General features: G+C 45.3%; 1 protein-coding gene across 2 annotated transcripts; it reads left to right on the top strand.

Moving 5' to 3' along the window:
- Positions 1-690: 690 nt before the first annotated feature.
- Positions 691-18,563, top strand: LOC125705246 (protein arginine N-methyltransferase 8-B-like). Of its 2 annotated transcripts, XM_048971700.1 has the most exons (12): positions 691-849; positions 961-1,586; positions 1,922-2,040; positions 5,424-5,645; positions 6,351-6,506; positions 10,168-10,231; positions 10,686-10,828; positions 11,113-11,200; positions 12,343-12,458; positions 14,611-14,761; positions 17,172-17,293; positions 18,151-18,563. In XM_048971700.1, exons 3-12 carry the CDS (start codon positions 1,972-1,974, stop codon positions 18,232-18,234), a joined length of 1,215 nt encoding a protein of 404 aa, XP_048827657.1. In that variant the 5' UTR covers positions 691-849; positions 961-1,586; positions 1,922-1,971; the 3' UTR covers positions 18,235-18,563. The 2 variants fall into 2 exon arrangements, with proteins under 2 accessions (XP_048827657.1, XP_048827648.1); XM_048971691.1 differs by having other exon boundaries at positions 961-2,040.
- Positions 18,564-18,895: the final 332 nt, after the last annotated feature.

Genomic DNA, 18,895 nt, shown 5'->3' with positions numbered 1-18,895 from the left:
GCCGTCTGCAAGTTGGGGGATTTCATTTCTTCCCCAAATCGGGTGAAATCCAATCTCTCTCCCCCGCCAAATACCACCACCTTTCACGTGCACGCGCATTCTCGGTACCGCGGTGGTTTAACCGCATTTATTTCATAAGATTGTTTAAAACGAACGGGTTAAACTAAACCTAGGGTTTCTAAAGGCAATGACCTAAGTATTATTGATTATTGAGTTATTGATTGTGTGTCACGCTATTTCATCATTACTGTGTAAACTTGCGTGTTTTTCATTCAGCCCTAAGCAATTTTTTAAAAGTCAAACAAACAAAAGATTCTTCAATCGGCTATGCACTGCTCCCGACTTTTCACACTTCTGAAACTCTCAAATTGGTGACGAGTGAATATTTTTTAGTGTGTTGCATGATGTTATTTCACCTAACAATGGTTTTATTAACAATGGTGAGTTTCCTCTCTGCCAAAATACCCCCCCCCCTTATATTCTGCAGACCAGCAATTTTACACTTGGCAGTTTCATAACCTACACTCTTGTCACAATAGCGTCTCTATGGTAATTCTAAGATAGCATCCCACATGGTTTGGGCACCCCAGTACTGTCAATACTGGTTTCAGAGTCCAACTACTGGCTAAGTTGGTGGTTCACGACTTTTAGTTCATATAAGGGGTGTAGACTCAAAAGAGAGACCATCTTCACACTCAGTCATCTGCAGAAGGCAGATCATTCAGCACCTCGGGCTTTGTGTATTTAATTTGGGTGATCTTTACTTATTCGCGATGATGCTTTACAATGCCAAGTGTTGAATTACAATTCTATAGATGCAAGAACATCAACTGCAAATGAGCAGAGCAGGTAATGTTGAAGAATTATTTCATATGTGTTTATAGAAATGGAAAGAGAGATTCGTAAACGGCAAACGGGCGAATCAAATCGCATGTCCCGACTGTAATGATCTTATTCAAGATGTAACAGGACAGGACGAGCCGGAAGAATGAGACGCTGATCAGAAGCACGAAGAGCAGCTGAGAGGATCCAGAGGAGTTCCATGTACATTTACAGAAAATAGTAAGACGCCGACCTGCTGGATAGAGGCACGTCTTACTCAAACACATGGGGGGGTATATGCTCAGTCATGTGGCCATACGCTATTTTTCTATACTCTCGGTTACCGTGCAAAGAGGTAAGTTGAACTTCAGACATAAAGCGGACACTTGGCAAATAGCCTAACTGGAAAATAACGTACTGGAAACGCACTCGACCATTAAACGCCGTAAGTAAGCCGGCGTGCCGCGCTGCGATAAAACTGGCCGCCACTGTCGAAATTTGGTGTCGTTACACCAGCTCATTAATAGAGCAAATTTGGGAAGATTTTTTTCTCACGAGCAAACCTGAATAAAAAAACAGCATACATTTTTACCTGGATTGTTCATAGAAAAAAATAAATAGTGATTTTTTTAGAAGAAATAAGGAGAGTTGCTCGCATTTTTCTGCGACGCAACATGACAAAAAGAAGACTGTTGTTGCTCTGGCGGACTATGCACAGATCATCTGCACCCCTGCTATGATATTGCGTTAAAGCGTTGTGGAAGGTGGGTATGAAGTTTCTCTATGTGCGCATATATAGCCTAACAATATACCTCTGGGGAAAAAGGACTGCTTTCCACCTTGATCACAGTTGTTGTCAAGTCATGCGTGTTATCTCGTATTCCCTCTCTAGGAGTGACACTGGAGATAACTTTTGTACTATGGATTCCGTGACCCTATCTGCTTTAAACGGAGATCACACTTCTTTCGGGACTTAACCGATTTTTTCCCCTCTCTTTAATACATCAAAACTTGCATCAGAATTGTAGATGAATTGCAGCACCTCCGGAAAGGAAAAGATCCAAATTAAAGGGGAACATATCTAACTCTTTTTTTTAAGTTCTCTTGCCCTTTTCCTGTGGTGGAGCTGCAGAAATCCCGTTGGCTCTTATGGGAATAAAACACTCCTCACGCTGTATGCTCCTGAGGAGAAAAATGGCGGAGACTGAGAACCCAGAGGTAGGTAAGAAATACGCTTTTATTTAATATAATTGTCGCTCGACTTTATTCTGCTGTCCCGCTTGTATCAAGGTATGATATTTACAAAGCGGGCAGCTTAGACCCCGTAAAAGCAACAAAACCATACAAGTTATTCTATTTTGACCTTATTACATGTGTCTTACAGTCATTGACATTAACAGCCAATTCAGCTTTTTGTCTGTATTAATTAACGAGCTTAAGCTTTTAGTGAGAGGTGAATATAAGCGGCATTTTCTATCTCACTGCTCCAACATAGCATTCGGATCCGGCGCGGTTAAAATGATCGGAGTTTAATTAGACCTTGTATTAAACAGCCGGCACACGGGGGTCTGATGTCTAACCTTAATGTCTAACTGTCGCGGAGTGAGATGCTTTTGCTTCTTGAGGATGTTATTGATGCCCGGTCGGGGAAACCCACAATCCCGAGACAGGAGTGCGTGGCGATGGCGCCGGTCCGCTGTCCTTGGTCCTGTAGCCGCTGTCTAACTGCAGCCTCTTTCTAAACGGCTCCCGTCGGAAACGAAAGCGCCCAAACAGCATATGGACGGCATGGAAGAAGTTTAACATTTAACGTATTCACTAGAACACGCTGTTTTGATGATAAGCTGATAAGCTCTGATAAGTCCTTTAATTCATTAATTCGTTCATCTTCATGCTTCACATTTTCATAATTTAGCTGAGTTGCAAGGAATTTAATACTTTAATGACCGAACAAGTACCAGAAAAACAGCTGTCAGTCATTGTGAGATTTCCGGAGCAAAAGGTGCATGAAGCTAAAAGAAAAAAAGGGGGGGGGGGCTCTATCTGCATCATGGTACCACATCTTACTACTCGGCAAAACAGACGACCGTAATGGGTCTGCCGCTATTTCCCACTAGAACAAGCGGTGATTACGGACCAGCGGAATGTAACTTTACAGCATAGCAGGTGTTTCATTCCCTGACTTATACGGTAATTACATAGTCTACAACATCGCAAGCGACATAAAGACCTTCAAAAAAGGTTGTTCTTCTGACGTCCTCCAGTTAATTGGAAAACGTTCCCCTGACTTCAGGTCGCTATCATATGTACTGATATATGAGATTGCATGAGAGTTTAAAGATACTGTATGCATAATTCATCTGTAGTACCCTTTATGACTGAAATATTGCAGGGAGGAGATTATTCCCCAAGTCCTCCATCAATACATATCAGCTGTAGTGTCGGTACTTGAGTAGGTGTTTGCAAGGTGGACACAAATACTCAGAGCGCGGTTGCAGGAATGAGAAGAGACTGAAGTTCAAAACAGAATACGAAATGAGCGCCTTATCCAGCCCTTGTTGGACAAACTGAAGCATAAGCACAATGACAAAGCTTTGGGACTCAAAGTTAAAGGCGAACACTGAACCTCAGCTCCCCTGGTACCTCAAACACGCCACGGAGTCACGAAAAATTACACTGCTATCAATGCTGGCTATTAAGTTTGTTTTTTTGCACCATCTCACACTAGCAGAAGGAGAAGTGATGTTATCCCTTCAGATGCTGGTTTGCTTGGCACCTGCTATGTTGGCAACGGCAGACAGGGGCTTTGTGATGTTGTATAATGCTCAGGGTTGGTGGGTGGATAATAAGGGTTCTGAAGGCTTTGCTTTGTCTCTGGCTGTGCTAGGGAGAAGATACTTAGAGAAGATACATCTTGGGGGTTGATGTTCCGCTTTTCCTCTTGTAGGAACCATGGGGGTGGGGGGGGGGTCTCAAATTCAGCTCTATCTGTGTGGAGTTTGCATGTTCTTCCTGTGTCCTTAGGATATTTACTCCAGTTTCTCCTCACGGTCCAAAAAAATGTGCTGAATTGGTCTTGCTAAATTCCCCATAGGTGTGAACGTGTGTGTGAATGGTGTGTATGTGCCCTGAGATGGGATGGCACCCCATCCTGGGTCATTCCCTGCTTTGTGTCCACAATAGGCTCTGGGCCCTGTATATGACAAGCAGGTATGGAAGCCGGATGGAACTACAGGGCGAAGACTGTAATTCAGTTTTACAAATCTTCTCGGAAGATTATATAAAACAGCTTAATGTGTTCCACTCAGGGAGCTTTTCACACACTTGATTTAATCTGATTGCAGCGATTCCCGAAGATTCGTCTCACGTTCATCATGAAATGACATCCGGTGTGTGTGTGTCTGGACGCAGAATCAACAGTGATCAGCAGAGAATATGTGTTTTTCATCGATCTTCATGATCTTACATTTCAAGAGACCATGGCAGACAATCAGCTCAAACTCGAAACACAAAGCCTCACCTTCCCACATTTCCGCTCGCCGCCTCTCATCTGCCATCTCCATACGGACCTTCTGAAAACACGTTTTCCCCACTTTGCTATTGAACAGGCTTCATTCAGAAGTGGCCTTTCCCTCCCAGCTGCCTCACATGCTCTGGGTTTCAGGTCACTTAATTAAAATTAAAAACTGAGAAGAATGTTGTGCGCCTGTGTGGTTTTAGACATTATTTTGCTTGACTATGACAAATAGTTGTTTAAATTATTAAAATTATAATGGTCTAAATGATTATTATTCATATTTTTTACCAAAAGATCAAATGAGCACGGCTTGTTTGTGTATAGCTTGCAGCTTAAATAGACAGGAAGTAGTTGAAAAAGCAACATAAATGATAGTATCCATCCATCTTCACTGTTTACTATTTATCCAGTACTGAATTATGACAGGAGGCCTATCCCAAAGAGCATAAGGCCCAAGGCAGGGGACTCTGCGAGGGACGACACTCGGATGAGAAATTTCAGTGACAAATAATATCATTGTAATATGCGTCATGTGCAGATGTTGTGTCTCATATTGAGCATCTGTCGCATAATGAAATTTTGACGGTGCTGGCTATTCAGGGGCAAATCTGCAAGACCCGCCATACCGAGTGCCCTTTCTCTGCCTCGTAATACAGTAACACTCATTTCTCCCTCTGTGATTATCAGATTTCTGACACTTCAGGGGTAGCGGATCAACTATTTTTTGATGTGGCAAAGTTACTCTCAAACCCAGCTTGATCTCTCCTATAGTCCTACAATACACTTAAAACACTGTAATATTCACGATGTAAATTAAGCCATATATAAGATTCAGTCTCGCACTGTTTTGAATAGATACATTAATTGTTCCCACGCTAAATTTCGCAAAATATCCTATATGATGTGCTTTTATGAACACTGTGTTAAAATGGGATGTCCAAGTGACAGGTCTCTTGTGTATCTATCCCAGCATGCAATGCAAGCGATAAACAAAGTTCTCTCACCCTTCTTGCGTAGCCCTTGCTACCCGCAGTGTCGGTCTGGCAGCCAATCGTGTGCACTTGATGTCTCCGCCCCCGGCTAGGAGCAGCCCGTCCGCATGCTCCCGTCCCAGTTGGTCCAGCCCACCCCGCTGCCCAAGCCAGTGCCGTCCGTCCATCACATGCCACGCATGGCCCCCCTGCCCCACTCTGTGGCCCTGCCCAGCTGCCCTGGCCGAGGCAAGATGGCCAAGTTACTGAACCCCGAGGAGATGACCTCCAGAGACTACTACTTCGACTCCTACGCTCACTTTGGCATCCATGAGGTGATAAGAACAAAAGTCCAAGACAGAGGCCTTTCAGTCTGTTATATTTCAGGATTTAGGTCACATGCTTTCCTGCATGGTGACGGCGAAGCATAGAAATATGTTAAATGGTGGAGATTTATGGGGAGAAACTATTTTCAAGACAATCCAAACATGGGGTTGCATTTCAGTAGAAAATTCCTGTGAAAGAAACAAGGACCTTGTTAAAATACTGATTCCTCTGAGTTTCTTAGATTCAACAACAGAGAATTACGAATCGGGTTTATAAATCCACTTTGAAGTATGGGCCTGGTGCATCATTGGTTTAAGATTCGCTAGTTTCTTATAGTTTATCACTGCGCTGTTTTACTAGCACCTCTGATATATAGTGAGTCTCCATTTCTGTCGCAAATCATCCCTGAATTTGGAATCGGGGCCTCTATAAAGGGGAGAAAGTCAGGGGAGCTAACATATTTGGAACATAATTGGATTGGTCTGGGTTGGGGGCCCAATATGACATACTTTGATGGGGTCCGAAATGTCTCGCAACACCCCCATTCTGGAATCATCATAAACTGACACAGAGCATTGAAGTTGTACTGGAAATCGTGCAGGTCTCGAGAACGTTTGTCTTGTGTGGGAGTGATGAAGACCTCAATCAATTGCGGGTGAACGGGCTCTTTTGGAGGAGAAAGAGCAGAGCTGGCAATTTTCTCTTCTCCACAGGAGATGCTGAAGGATGAGGTGCGGACGCTGACCTACAGGAACTCCATGTACCACAACAAGCACGTCTTCAAGGACAAGATTGTCCTGGACGTGGGCAGTGGGACAGGGATTCTGTCCCTCTTTGCAGCCAAGGCTGGAGCCCGCCATGTGTACGGGGTAAGGAGCCAGGTCGACGTGCAAAAGTCCTTGGCGATCAAAAAATGTTTAAGGCTATTTATCCGGGTAATAAGTCTATATTTTCTCAGAAAATAACACAATTTACCATTAGAATATATGGAACTTAAGAGTGACACAAAAGGAAACAGCAAGTTCCTGATATCTAGTCAGATGGTTAGATAAACACTGCTTCAGCTCCCAAACCTCTCCTCAGGGGCATCTCAGCCATTCCATTTACAGTTTTTGGACTGTAACTGGAAACTGGAGAAATTCCCCTGATGACAGTGAGGAACGCGGATCGCCGAAGCCGCGGATAACAGTGAACGATCCATGGACCCCATAAGCAAGCCTATAGTGATTTTCGTGTATCTAGGGTAACTGATAAATTACACACAATGAAACATTACCAACATCAAATATATAAATAATAAAGTACATTATTATGCAGTACTCCACACTCTACTCTCTCTTGAATGAAAAGGATCATGACGTTTTAGCCCAATTCTCAAGAGACGATAGAGCAATGAAAAAATGCGTTGAGGGATAAGCCAGCAAATGAAAATCATCCTTCAATGGATGAAGGACCAATGCAAAAACATACTGTTACACATTTTACAATTATGGAAATACATTTCCCAGAATGCTATGCGCCAGCTTCCTGGCTTCCTCTGGTTAAACATGTGTGACTGAGTTTTAAGGAAAGTACATGCATCTGGTGCTCATTAGGATTAGTGCCTGACGATTTGGATTGTTTGTCGCACCTGGTTTTATTCTGGAATATTACTAAGCTGCCGACTGGTTTTCTTCTTCCCTCGTGAACCTTGGATGTTCAACCCCATCTGGAACCACAATGATGGAGATGCTCTTAGCCTCAGCCTTATTCAGCACCATTGTTCTTGCGCAGATTCTCTCCCGTGTCAATATATTTTTTCAGACCATGGCGAACCGTGGATAAACGAAAGTGCAGATTCAGGGCGGCTACTGTCTTTACTAAGTTTCACCCCCAACTCTCTTAATTAACTTAGTGGGGTACAGATTAGCCAGGCAAGGTGGGCTAACGGTGGAGTCTGAGTGTACTGGGTGATGGCTGCGTATGCTGGGGGGGGGGCGTGGGGAACGGTTTTTAAATGGGCAAAGCTACATTTTGACAGACATAATGTCATAGTTTTCCACCAACATGGAGATCATTTAAGCATCATTTTCTTTGACTGCCTAAGACTTTTTCATGGTACTGTATGTATGTGGGGGGGTGGCATGGTGGTGCAGTGGTTAGCACTGGGGCTGCATGGTGGTGCAGTGGTTAGCACTGGGGGCTGCATGGCGGTGCAGTGGTTAGCACTGGGGGCGGCATGGCGGTGCAGTGGTTAGCACTGTTGCCTCACACCTCTGGGACCCGGGTTCGAGTCTCCGTCTGGGTTACATGTGTGTGGAGTTTGCATGTTCTCCCCATGTCGTCGTGGGGTTTCCTCCGGGTACTCCGGTTTCCCCCCACAGTCCAAAAACATGCTGAGGCTAATTGGAGTCGCTAAATTGCCCATAGGTGTGAATGTGTGAGTGAATGGTGTGTGAGTGTGCCATGCGATGGGCTGGCCCCCCATCCTGGGTTGTTCCCTGCCTCGTGCCCATTGCTTCTGGGATAGGCTCGGCGTTGACAGACGAGAACAAGTGTCTTGCTTTTGACTTTTCAACAAACAGCAATTATAGAGACGGGGCATATTGATGGAGCCTGGAGGATCCTTCAGCCCTGAGAAGAAAGTTTGCTTTTCGCGTCTGAGCAACAGAAAGAAAGTCGGGGAACAAAGTGAATCGAGGACAAGCTGGATATGTGAGACAAGAGCTTCAAAACCAAAAAACAATTGAATGAAGCTATATTTACAGAGAGAGAGCTTTGCCCCATAGACGGAGGGCATCAATGTGGCGTTAGAGGACTTAAAATTCACTCTTCTTTATGAAATCCCTTAGTTTTGCCCAATATAATGCCAGTGCTGTCTAAAGCAATCATTTTGCTCACCGCTCCGCCCGTGATGAACGTCAGTGTTGTAGCCGCGCTGGTCCCGCCCCCGCTGTCGGCTCGCCAAGGCCGGCGTGAGAACCAGTTAGTCATCCCGGCTCAGCGGCAACCCAGAGACAGGAAACGGCTGCTCTATCTGGTAACGGTTCTGGCACTCGGCGCCATTCGCGTGAAGTGCGAACTGCTGCAAGTCCGCCTGTGACAGTACACTGTCCCCGTCGGCCGCAGGAAGCACTGCGCCTGACAGTGACTGGCAGGGCTGAGCTGTGTGAGAGATGGTCACTCCCACTAATATGTTATATACATCTGTTATCTTAAAGGCAGCAATGGATACACAGCTATGGATCATGCAAGAATTGATCGATATTTTTAGTTCTTTTATACTTGTGTAATATATGCATGCATATCATTAGTTGAGGGTTGAGGGCAGCGTGGATCATTTGTATATTAGGTCACGCTACAGTGTCAGCACTTGTTATATCTTATTAAACGGTTTTGTATACAGTACTCCATTAAGAAATTAATGAAAGCAATGGGATACAGGGCAGGTTATCTCCTTGCGGTAGACCTCGGCCATATGCTCTTCATGTGTGCATCGCATATTCACAGCTATAAAACGCATGAGGTATGTTTGAATCAAAGCAGCACTTCAGGAGTGTGCAAATAGGGTACCTTGTATGTACATATTCAAATTCAGAATTATTGTTATTTATTGTTATTATTTTTACAATTATTATTATTATTTTACACTTTCTACCCATTCTGTTGATGAATAAAATAAATTATTCTCGCCCCTCATTCAGATCTGAAAAATTCATGTTCATGTAAGGTTTTTAATATTTGTAAAAAGTGCATGCTCTCGTAATTCCCCTGTCCGAGCTGGTAGCTCATGGGAATTTTACTTACATGAAAATGTTCTGAGGGCAAAATGAAAAATAATTGGTCCAGAAGGATAACCAATCAGATTGTAGATGAGGTGTGTCCAAGCAACTAGAGGCGGCAGGGGCAACCAATCACATGTGAAGGTTCCGCTTCCTCTAGTCGATTGGACGCACCTCCTGTACAATCTGATTGGTTAACTCTCTGAACTAATCATGTTTTGTCCTGTCCTCTGAACATTTTTGTGTAAGTAAAACTCCCATGAGCAAACTAGTGTTGCATTTGTGCTGGGGCGCACTGCGTTCAGAACTTAAATGATTTAAAAAAAAAATAACTGCAAATCTTGGCTCAATGCTTTGGTATCTCGCAACAAAAATAGCCCAACTACCAAGACCCACTCACTGCAAAACAGCAGGACAGTTCGTGTGGAAAAGCTCTTGCACAATAATCTCCTCACTACGTGTTTCGTACAGTAAGACCACTGTCAGGACCTTTTAATAATGCTGTGCCAGTGGAAATGAACGACAAAACTGAACTGTTCAATCGCATGAATCCCCCAAAGTCCTCTGCAAACCAGTCTGGTAAGTGGAGGCACTGTGGGTGGGTAAACTGCACCTAATCCTCTCGCGATTAAACTAACCTAACTAACTCTCAATGTCTGCTCATGCTCCTGAGACATCACAACCCACTGCTCTATCAGCATAATGCAGACTTAAAATATATTTAGTCTGTTGCGATGTTTTTCTATAATCACCGTATGTCGTGTTGCAGATTGAATGTTCCAGCATTTCCGAGTTCTCAGAGAAAATCATCAAGTCCAATCACATGGATAATGGTAATGTTAGTCTTTTTGCTCATTGCAGTATTTGAGTAATAATGCCTTGATCTGTTCGATTATGGAATTTTTTGTGAAAATGTGGCCAATGTGTTGGCAGTTAAGAAGCTCTAGGTCAGAAGCCGTCATCCATAATCTGTTTCTTCTGCTTTGCAAATTTTCAGCAGTAGAGTGAAACGCAAATTTCCACAATTCAATCAGTCAATTTTTTTGTTGTTTTTTGTTGTTTGTAAGATCACCAATGATCTAAAGTCAGCCTTCCTCATAATGTTTCCGTATCACTCAGTCCTCCTGTAATCCAGCAAAGAACTTTTTGTTAAATTCCCCAAGCTCTCTAAATCTACAGAAATGGACTGATTGAGTCTTGGAAATTTGCTCTTCGATTGTTTGCTCTTAGACTTTATAGAGGACCCATGGAGGCAAGACATCAATGGTATCTGTGTGTGTCTTGTAGTCATCACCATTTTCAAGGGCAAGGTGGAGGAAGTGGAGCTGCCCGTGGAGCAAGTGGATATCATCATCTCTGAATGGATGGGCTACTGCCTCTTCTATGAGTCCATGCTCAACACCGTCATCTTTGCCCGGGACAAGTGGCTGGTAGGTTCTTAGCTTCCCTGCACCCCTGAGGGCGGATGGGCTCAGTCGCTAACAAGAGAGCGGGCTTCCCGTGCATGACGTACAGCCCGCTCTCATGCACACAGCCAGCCATGGGTCTTAGCCAACGATACAAGCTAATGCAATGCTGCCAGCTCAAGGACCAAGTAGTGCAACAGCTTGGAGAGCGACTTGGTCTTGCTTGCTCAATGATTTTTGCGTACATGTCCAGAAAAGGTGTCGTGCTTGTCACAAAGCCAGCCCCCTCCCCTCTGGTGTATCAACAGAAGCCTGGAGGTCTGATGTTCCCAGACAGAGCCGCCCTGTATGTGGTGGGCATTGAAGATCGGCAGTACAAGGACTTCAAAATCCACTGTGAGTCTACAGTGTCTCCTTGGCCGTTTACTAGCTTGTCTACAATAATATGTCTTTTTGCCCACATAGAAACGTTGAAACATCCTACTGAGGCTTGTACCTCTTTAGAACATCACAAACCCGGGGAGAAGCACATGCCTGCGAGCACAGGCTTGCGGGAGAACATGCAGAGTCTGTCACTTCTGATATTGTTAGCGTGCCGTCTTCCAGCGGCTGCGCGGAGGCTGTGAAAGGACAGGGGATCTTTAGCCGTCACCACGACTCTGGGATTTTATTTTGGGATTAAAGGCAGGCTGTAGCCAAATGCTGAGCAGTTCGTCAGTTCTTGTCAGAGTAGAGGAGAAAAGGCCATGATTTCCCAGGTAGTGTTCCCATTTGGGTAGTACATCTCCACCAACATATCCAATATAAATGCTTAAAGCAGAAGGCCTGGAGCTGGAAGAAAAATAACACAAGCCCCCCCCCCCCCTTTATAAACTGATGCAAACTCATTTGAATGGGATGAAAGAACCTTTGTTATGCTGGGCCTCATTTCTCACTTCAGCACTCCTGTCAATATGCTACCTCAGGAGGATCATGGGTAACCGAGTCTCCGACCCAACAGCCGATTTGAGCAGCTTCACACTGGTTAGCATTGGGCCGGGAAGCTTCCATCGTAAGCCAAGTATGCAAATCAGCCCCCAGCAGGCGATCTGTTCATCCTTTTGTCTTTGCGTCACGCTGAAGCCGCGATTCCTCTGTGAGATACAACAGAAGTGCTTACATACACAGTCCTCTGCTCTTATGAATAATGTATCACCATTCTTTATGAATAAACATCCAGGAAACTAAATGTTAAATCATCAGCCAAATCATAGCTGTCGACTACAGTAGCACTTTGCCTAGCCCTGGTGCTCCTGCGCTGTTCATTACCAAATCCTTTTGAGTAGGTGGGGTGAGGTGACCAAGAGAGACGACTAAAGTACTAAACTATTATATTTTGGACAAGGGAGTGATGAAAAAGCCCCCATTCCTGACCCGGCCTCTGCGTCTTTGGGTCCAAGTTCTCCCCAAGCAGCCAAATTGGAGTTGACTGAAGTTGGATATACTGTAACTCTTCAGCAGGAAGGCTTGAACTGTGCTTGTTTTGCATTCTTTGATAGGGTGGGAGAACGTGTACGGTTTTGACATGACCTGCATCCGCAATGTGGCCATGAGGGAGCCCCTGGTGGACATTGTGGACTCCAAGCAAGTGGTGACCAACTCCTGCCTCCTAAAGGTCTGAGAAGCTCTTCCCTAAGAAATCTGCCCAGCCAGTACAGGTTTACTTTGAAGCCTTAAATATGAAGAGAGAAGTAAGAACATGACACATTAACTGTCCCTGGGCACGAAGGTGTTTTTCATAACAAGTAAGACATGTTAATAAATGAGTTACTACTTGCGTCGGGTGGCAGAGGCCATTGAAGGATAACACACGGCCCTCAAAGCCCGGCTGCCACTGTGATTCTCAGACACCAGCTGTTGGCTTGGCCTGAATTTGGACACATCGGCCTCTTGAACACACAACATGTAGTTAGAGCCAGATATGAAAAATGTTAAAGATTTAAAGTAAAGTAATAAGGACTGAGATGGTCGAATTCCAAAGGGCACTGGAATTAAAGTTTCCCATAAATTCAGTTAGAAATACAGAAATGTTGAAATGCCCATTAAAAGGCTTGTGACATCATTTGGAGGGGAATGGAGCCACATAAGAGAAGCTGAAGACCAGATAATATCATCAGGTGTGCAGTAGGGGCACAGATACCCTGGAGGATTCAGGGGGCCCAGCACTTTACAGGGGTCCTACCCAGGAGTGCATTAGGGGCACGGATACCCTGGCAGATTCAGGGAGTCCAGCACTTTACAGGGGCCCTATCCAGGGGTGCAGTAGGGGTACGGATACCCAGGCAGATTCAGGGGGCCCAGCACTTTACAGGGGCCCTACCCAGGGGTGCAGTAGGGGCACGGATACCCCGGCAGATTCAGGGGGCCCAGCACTTTACAGTGGCCCTTGAATGCAGAAAAATTGGGCTGGCGGCCCAAAGTGACATTTTGTCAGGGGGCCCAGAATTTGCAGCTGTGCCCCTGACGGGGAGTGTTGGTTAACGACGGCATAAGACTGCATCCCTTCTACTCAGCATTGGTAAAAAGCCATGTAGTTCAGGTTGCCTCCCTGGGTAGGTGGGGATGGACTTATTTTTTTAGCTTGGTGACAATGGGAAGTGAGTAAACATGACAATAAGCTGGGTTCTTGCTTAACAGGAGTTATTTTTCACTAACTTTCGGCCACCCTGGGAACAGAGAGTGAGGTCCCAGCTGCCTAACAGCGAACTCATTACTGCATTTTCGTTCAGTGTCAGCACATCTGTCTGCATCTGCGTCACTTTTTCCAGGGGTATCAACCAGGATGTGAAGTGCAGGGACTCGCTAATCACTGGGTATTCGATACTTTACCCTTAGAGCATCTGACGACCATTTGGGTTTGCAATTCCGGGATGAACGATAAGGCTCACAGGAAAACAGGCCACATTCCACAGTGATACACTCAATGAGAATCTCCTGGTAGCAGAACCATCATGAAAGTAATACTGGAAACAAGGGGGAAGTGAAGACTGTCTTCAGTCATTGTGGGTTTGCATGTGGAACCAAGGCCATTATGAGACTTGCTTCTCTGGCCAAAAGCCTCCACCCTGTCTGTCTTCCTGCCCCCATCAGGATTAATGGGATGTGCTCCAGGGAGATACAATACATGACAGTCTCACATTTGGCCTCTCTCTCCCATTCATCGTCAAAGAAATATATTACTTCTGGGAGCTGAGATTTATAAATAATGGCTCATAAACTGTAGTACTCCGGAGCCGTGGTCGGGAGTCAGCAGCTACAGGACAGAGAGCAGAGCCCCATCTAAGAGCCGTTCTCACGCAGCACCGATAAAGCAGGCCTTAATGTGCCGTCTGCCACATTAGTACGCCAGAGGGGGTGGAGGTGGGGCGAAGGCAGCCCCGTGCGACGGGATGCAGGGTTCTGAACAGAACGTTGTGAGAATGTTGGCATCTGGGCCGAGGTGCTAGGTGGAAACTGAAAGATTGCTGAAGAAACAATTCGCTATGAATCGAATGAAAGTTAATTCAAATTAACAGTCCAAACGCACGAGCAAAACCAGGGCGCTTTGTCTCGTATTGTTTGTGGGCCATTTACTGCGTTATTAGGGCCAGCTGGGCTTCATTAACGCGACTGGCACCGGGGTAGGAATCACTCACGGTGACGATGCAGAAATGCGACTCTAGGTGCACACGATGTTTCTGGCTGCCAGCTGACGTGCTGCCACAGAGGTCATCTCCGCAGACGTCCCTGTGCCCTGCCATGATGGTGCCGTGTTTCCACCCTAACAGGAAGTGGACATCTACACGGTCAAGGCCGAGGACCTCTCCTTCACCTCCACGTTCTGCCTGCAGGTTCAGCGCAACGACTACATCCACGCCCTCGTCACCTACTTCAACATCGAGTTCACCAAGTGTCACAAGAAGACCGGCTTCTCCACTGGTAAGGCTCCTTCTGCTTCAAGTCACAAGCGATAATGTCATTCGCTCGTCGCTCCCTCGGGCGCCCCAAGCTTAGATGTTCATGGGCGGCTCGGAGGAAGTTATTTACTGGTGACAGAACCTACCTATAGAATTGCCTTTTTGAACTCAGCTACACGATAAGTGATATCACCCCATCTCTTCCTTTTGAGAAGCGTTTCATCAGTGGAAATGTACTAAACATGCTGAGTGAGCAGGTAGCGGTTCAGTGAAAAGGGCAAACGGATGGAATCTGTTGAAAAAACCCGGCAGTGCATCTTCAAACCCATTCGTGCCAAAATGGGGCCACATGTGACAGGGCCAGCCAGCGCAGTCAGAGAGCCACTGTCACTCAGCGTGCACCCCGACAGCGAGAACAATCAGGAGGGCGGCACTGGGGCATTTTAAGCTTGAGTTGGCAGCCTCAGGAGAGGGGACTTCGGTACCATTGGAGGTGTCTGCTGAAAGGGACACCTTATCTCACCTGCTCCCCTGGGGGACCCTGCCAAGGCAGACAGGAGGCCAAGACAGACAGTCCGTCAAGCCTCTTTTAAATGTCCAGGTCAAGACGTGTCTTCATAAAGTCTAGCACCGTTAGCATTAAAAGCAACAGTATTACGAACCCAAGGACCTCAGAGTTGCTGAGTGTTTTCCGGACATATGCAACTGCTTCAAACTGATGGACCCTTAAATGGCCGGTAAAAGGTAGCAATCATGCAGCTTTTAGAACGACTGATTAAAGCATCCAGTGAGCTCGGTGCCACAACGCCCAAGCGCAAAGGCTGCTCAGTATTCACTGTTCAGGAGATACAATTTTAAGGGTCTTTCCTTTTTATCTTTATAGATTTGGCCTGAAAGGAAATGGCCCTTTTTCATAAATGAAAGAGTACAAATATTAATATTAATACTATAATATAAAAATAGGTTCATCACTGCATATTAGAAAGATGGGCTTCAGGTTAATCTGTTTCAGAGGTGTCTAATTTAACTAGACAAGTATAGGTATTTGGGAGATCTTTGACTGCCCTCTAGTGGCAGGTTCCTTTAATAACAGCTCTTTTGAATTCCTTATTTCCGCACTATAGGTGACTAAAAACATGATTATCATTACACTACATTTCCCCAAGTCATGTATAATTTGGGCTGAATCTTGACTTGCAGCTTTGATGCCGTTTAGCTTCTGTCTAGTTGGTGTACAATTTATTCCCTCAAAACTTAAACCATCTCTGTAAGCCGTGGGTTTGTGTATCTCTACAAGGCTTATTGATCAACACCAGCAATATCGAAGCCTACAGAAACAGCACCACAAAGACATCTGCTGTCATCGATCCGTCATCTATCGCAGCTCAGACAGGGGCCTCGTAGCCCGGTACCATGGGACGGATCAATCGCTCCTCAGAACTTCAGAACGGAGCTCCTGGTTCCGGCTGCTGTGGTTCTTCGTGATTCTGCTCGTTTTTTAAATCTGTCAATCATACCGGCACAGACTTTCCGTCTCTGCGGAAAAGGTCTGCGTGGGTCAGATGACACAGAACGAAGGCTCCCATCGATTCCCTCCTGTCACGGAAAACCTTTATCAGAATGAACATGGGCAGCCCTGCTGCCGAGGGAGATGGTTAGGTCAGGTGTCCCAGACTGTTAGAATAATGGACCACCAGCCCACTAATGGCAGGAACCCCCCATGTTCCCATACAGAGGAACAGAGAAGCCCAAAGAGACGTTAATCAGGAGCCAGAGTCGAAATCTAATTTGCCAGTTCTGCTGTGCTCTGTGGATCGACTGGGTGTTTATTCTGCAGTGCGACCGGGGGGGGGGGATGTCCGATTATCGGAGTCCTCAGGGGGCCGGCTGCTTGCTCGGATGGGGGAGACTGAAACAGACATGGGTGGGAGTCGTCCGTGTGGATCTAACGCAGCTGTGGAGCTGAACTCAATCCGGATCAGAAGCCGGTCCGTCTAATAACTGAGGCCCAGGAGCCCTGAGAAGCCTCTTCATGCTGATTGACAGACAGGTTCTGTCTCGTCGGGCAGAAACATGGCCGCCTCCAGACTGGATTACAGACAGATTCACCAGCAGTGGGTCTCTGAAGGAACAGCGGCAGGTTCAGGTCCCAGGAGGCGACCATCTGATGTTCCCTCGAGAACATTGTTTAGTCGCTACTGCGTCAGTAAAAAAAATAATCCAGCCACAAAAATCAAAATAAAAATTGCTAAATTGTGAATTTTAGATAAATGCTTATGCTTTTTAGCCAAAAATAGAGTCTCTTCCTTCTTCAGGCTGATCTCCAAGCCGGCGTTGTTATTGGACTATGAGACTGATGTTAAGTTTGCAAGATAAAAAAATTGATCTTAGTGTTTACAAAGCAGGTTTCTGGTGAAATTCTTTTGAAACAGCTCCAGAGGCTCCCTACACGCACTGGAAGCAGACTGTCTTCTACCTGGAGGACTACCTGACCGTCAGACGGGGTGAAGAGATCGTGGGGACCATTGGGATGAAGCCCAACGAGAACAATGTGGTCAGTAGTGGGCTGTAGACGTGAAGGTGGTACTGATGCTTTGGGGGAATGTCACCCAGAGCATTTATGCGATGTCCTGCGTGCTCTTAATAAGTTTACATCTTGGAGGTGAATTTGCAAGGCAGGGGCAATTCTAAGAATTGTTTGAGGTGGGGGGCATGAAGGGGGCAGAATTCATACTGAAGGGTCAATGTTCTCATTAGCCAATGATATGTTGGTGACGGAGGACGACTCACTCTGGGGGCCAATCAGCTTTCAACTGGGGCCAGTGTCCCTGTATTCCCGCCCCTGTTGCAAGAAATGCATGAACAGCTAGTTGAGATAGCTAGCTATTTTCCACCACTTGTGTTTTACTAGGAGATCCAATCATATTTTTGGGAAGATAAGCGTTGTAATGGATGGTGTTTGCTCTGACACATGCCATGGACATATAAGGCTGATAATCTAATTCTTCAGGTGTTCCTCATTATCTTCCCATAAATCATATCCACCCAGCTAGCAGGGAACGTTCCTAGAACTTCAGCTCACCTTATTTACAGTTCCTCTCAAAGTTGGCTGAGAACGTTCTTAATGTAACTAAATGGAACATTGTTTCCACGTCACATATTAACGAAGGTTGTCGGTCCCAGCTTATATTTTATTAGCCTTAGTTACAGAAATAGTTGTAGCAGTGTTATGATTTTTTTAGAATACCAGGAAAACTGGACACTTTGAACGTTTTCTCATAGTTTAATTGTAACGTTCCTAGAGATGTTCCTGCCGTTAGCTGGGCATGGCCACACACCGAATGGACAGAAGGAAAATTTAAGCGCTAGCAAACAAATGTGAGTAGTGATTTTGGCCTTGCTTTCCCGCAGCGTGACCTGGACTTCACCATTGAGCTCGAGTTCAAGGGACAGCTGAGCGAGGCCTCCATCGCCCACGACTACAGGATGCGCTAGTCTCCAGCAGGGGGCGGTGCTGCATCAGCACAGAGAGGCAGAGGCACGCGGAAGACAACACGTGGGGATGTAAGACGAAGATCTGACCCATCTGCGTGCGGATACTGCAGTATGGAAGCTATCCAAGTACTGCAGCTACAAAACAGAGCCAAGACTTAGGAGCGATTTGGAGCAGGAATTTGACACACCTATTTAAGAAAGTTATCTTTAGCTGTGAATGTTATTAGTACCGGGGAAGTGAATGAGCTAGTGAACAGGGTGATGGAGGCGGTTAAAACTCTTAGGAAACAGGCAGGAATGGTATGTTTTTGTATTTAGTTACAACTAGAGAATTGAAATATTAACAAATAGCTGCTATTAATTATTATTATATACCTATATAATAAATAATAATAAATGAATATGCCTGCTGAAGTTTTTTACAATATATGTACCTGGAAATTAAACTTAATTATGTGGAATATTATAATTACAGAACAAAATGTAAAAAAAAATATGGGATTTATAGAAACTGGTAGTAATTTAAGACAATTGCAGGTCAACAAGCCAGTGCTATAAGTATTTAAATGACGTGATTTCTGCAGGACCTGGTGGGGTAATATAAGCATAACATTTTGTCAAACACAGTTGGTTTTTGGGTGCCCAGAATGTAGTATTGAAA

The sequence above is a fragment of the Brienomyrus brachyistius genome, chromosome 1, assembly GCF_023856365.1.
Source record: "Brienomyrus brachyistius isolate T26 chromosome 1, BBRACH_0.4, whole genome shotgun sequence".
Taxonomy (NCBI): domain Eukaryota; kingdom Metazoa; phylum Chordata; class Actinopteri; order Osteoglossiformes; family Mormyridae; genus Brienomyrus; species Brienomyrus brachyistius.
This window is presented reverse-complemented; position numbering and strand designations above follow the sequence as displayed.